We start from the raw sequence: 2676 nt of genomic DNA, 5'->3' as shown, positions 1-2676 counted from the left end.
CTGCACGTGTTATTGTCCTAAATAAATCAGTCGCCAGTGAATGTGAGCCTGAGTGAAGAAATGTTTCTGAACTCTAAACGACATTGACCTCTGATAGGCTCTTTGAAGCCACTAAGCCGTGGGATTATCAGAAAACTGCATACTGCTCTGAGACAGGCAGACAGCAAGATGCACTTAAATGATTTTTCTGCAGCACACAGTCCAAAAAAAGTAGGAGGACAAACAATTCAGGTTCCCTTCAGAACTGCAGTTGATAAGGACAGTCAATTTATTGTGGCATTTTACAGGCTTTTAGGAAAGAAGACTGTGACTTTTTTCCTTTTACCTTTTTTCCCCCCTCCAGTGTTAGACTCAAAGAGGAAAACAGAGCCTAGCCTAGAGTCCAGTTTTCCCCCACACCTTGATAACTTTTTAATGGAGCATTATCATAAAGGGCTGGCTAACTTATAACTTGAGGATGAAAGCTACTGGAAACCTGGCAAATAACTGTAATTAGCAGCCTTTTTGACTGGGATTTCTATTTCTTTCATTGCTGGAGAATAAAAAGAAGTTTTCACTCTTCATTACTCTCCCTTTGTCAGACAACAGAAGAGAACAAAACAAGCAAGCAGGAAGGTGCCTTTCTTGGTGCAGTATTTCATCGCCATAGTAAATGATGATCTGTTTAGGCAGAATTACATGGGGAGCTTTCAAAAGTAAGCAGAGACTTTGCTCAACTGGCAAATTTGCCAGCTCTCTTATTTCCAAAAGCATCTAAACACACAAAGTTATGATACATCTTATGCATTTTTATTTGTATACAAAATGTTATAATTTATCAATATTGTGCAGCAAAGTATAGATACACGCATACATACATACCCACCCCCCCACCCCCCCATACACACGTACAAATACAACACAAACACTCCTTTCTTTCTCTTCTGCCCTTCCGAAAGGCAACACTGTTTTGGCAGGTCAGCAGCTAGAAATAAGGTGCTATAATTAAGCAGTATCGGAATGTCTTCACTTTACAAATTGATTGTGCAAATTATATACAACTACTTCCCCCACCCCACCCCCCACGCCCCGGAACCCAAAATTCCATACCTTGAACCACTCTCAGATACACACATGTATAAAGTGCTAATACTTAAGCATGTTTCCAACGACTTCACGACGTAGTTTGAAGTTTAGAACAGGCACTGTAAGAGTTCACTGGGTAGATTGTCACTCGGTGCAGTACGACAGAGAGAAAAGTCACTCAGACGTCACTGGGGGACCGGGAGCGAAAGGACACTTTAGCCTGAAAACAGGTGCAGAAGAGCACCCACATGGACCTCTGGATTTCCTGGTTTCTGTAGGCATAAATGATGGGGTTGATCATGGAGTTGTAGGTAGCAGGTAGAAGCGTGGCATACGTGTACACGGAAGGGTAGTCGGGGTTGCCCACTACACAGTAGATGGCAAACGGCAGCCAGCTGGCTCCGAATGTCCCGAGGATTATAGCGAGGGTAGAGACTCCTTTTTTGGTGGCGACATAGTGCGAAGCAGTCAGAAAGTGCTGCTGGAGAGCGATCTGGTGGGCATGCCTGCAAACGATCTTGCAGATCTCGATGTAGAGATGGAGCATGATGAGGAAAATGAGAAAGAAAGAGGCGGACAGCAGCGTCACGTTGCTCTTGGTCAAGGGTCTGACGACGCTGCAGGCGGCACGGTCATGGAGGCAGTTCCAGCCCAGGACGGGCAGCAGCCCCAGGCAGAGGGAGACCCCCCAGGCTCCCGCCAGCATGGTGTGGATGCACAGCACCGTCCTCTCCGAGTAGTAGGTGAGGGCATTGTAGAGGGAGAGGTAGCGGTCGACCGTGATGGCCAGCAAGCTACTCACGGAGGCAGCGAAGGAGGCGACGAGGAAGCCCACCGTCAGCAGGCTGACCGTCTCGGAGCGGATCACGTACTGGAAAACGAAGTTGAGGATGAGGCCGAGGCCGGCCAGGAGGTCAGCCGTGGCCAGGCTGCCCACCAGCACGAACATGGGGGTGCGCAGGGCGGGCGAGTAGCAGATGATGGCCACCACCAGGGCGTTCTCGCAGGCGATGGCGGTGCCGGAGACGCAGAGCATCACGTCCCAGGGGTTGAGGGCGGCGGGCGCGGGGGGCCGCGACGACAGCTCCAGCGAGGCGTTGCCGCCGCCGCCGCCGGCCGGCAGCCGCGGGGCTGCAGCTCCGCTTTCGTTCAGGGCGGCCGCTGCCTCCATCGCCGCCCGGGCTGTGCGGGGGCAGAGGCGGGTAGCGGGGGCGGCGGGGCGGCGGGGCGGAGGGGCGCGCATGCCGGGCGGCGGCGCCGCGCCCGCCCTGTCTGTGGTGCTGAACCCGGGGAAGTTTCGCGCCGGCCGGGCCGCCCCCCGGGCCCGCCCCGCCCCCCGGCCCCGCCCCGCCCCCGGCCTCGCCCCGGGCCCGCCCCGCCCCGCCCCGCCCCGCCCCGCCCCGCCCGCTGCCCGGCGCGGCTTCCGCGGGAGCGGGCGGCCTCTGGGGGCGGGGCGGGGCCGCGCGGCCCTGACGTCAGCGGCGAAGGGGGGGTCGAGCGGGCGGGGCCAGCCGAGGCCGGGGCGCGGTGGGGCGCGCTGGGTTGCTCCCGCGGAGGCAGGGGGGTCCCCGCCGGCCAGCCGGTCCCCAACATCGGCCGCTCGGCTGCGGG

The 2676-nt window shown here is 56.4% G+C and overlaps 1 protein-coding gene across 1 annotated transcript; it reads right to left on the bottom strand.

Annotated features, from left to right (window-relative positions):
* Nucleotides 1-1082: 1082 nt before the first annotated feature.
* GPR6 (G protein-coupled receptor 6) lies at nt 1083-2289 on the bottom strand. The gene has a single exon (XM_037392557.1). The coding sequence runs from the start codon at nt 2234-2236 to the stop codon at nt 1244-1246; it is 993 nt and encodes a 330-aa protein (XP_037248454.1). The 5' UTR covers nt 2237-2289; the 3' UTR covers nt 1083-1243.
* Nucleotides 2290-2676: the final 387 nt, after the last annotated feature.

Source organism: Falco rusticolus, chromosome 6, assembly GCF_015220075.1.
Source record: "Falco rusticolus isolate bFalRus1 chromosome 6, bFalRus1.pri, whole genome shotgun sequence".
Classification (NCBI taxonomy): Eukaryota; Metazoa; Chordata; class Aves; order Falconiformes; family Falconidae; genus Falco; species Falco rusticolus.
Note: the sequence above shows the minus strand (reverse complement) of the source record. Positions and strands in the feature narration are given on the sequence as shown.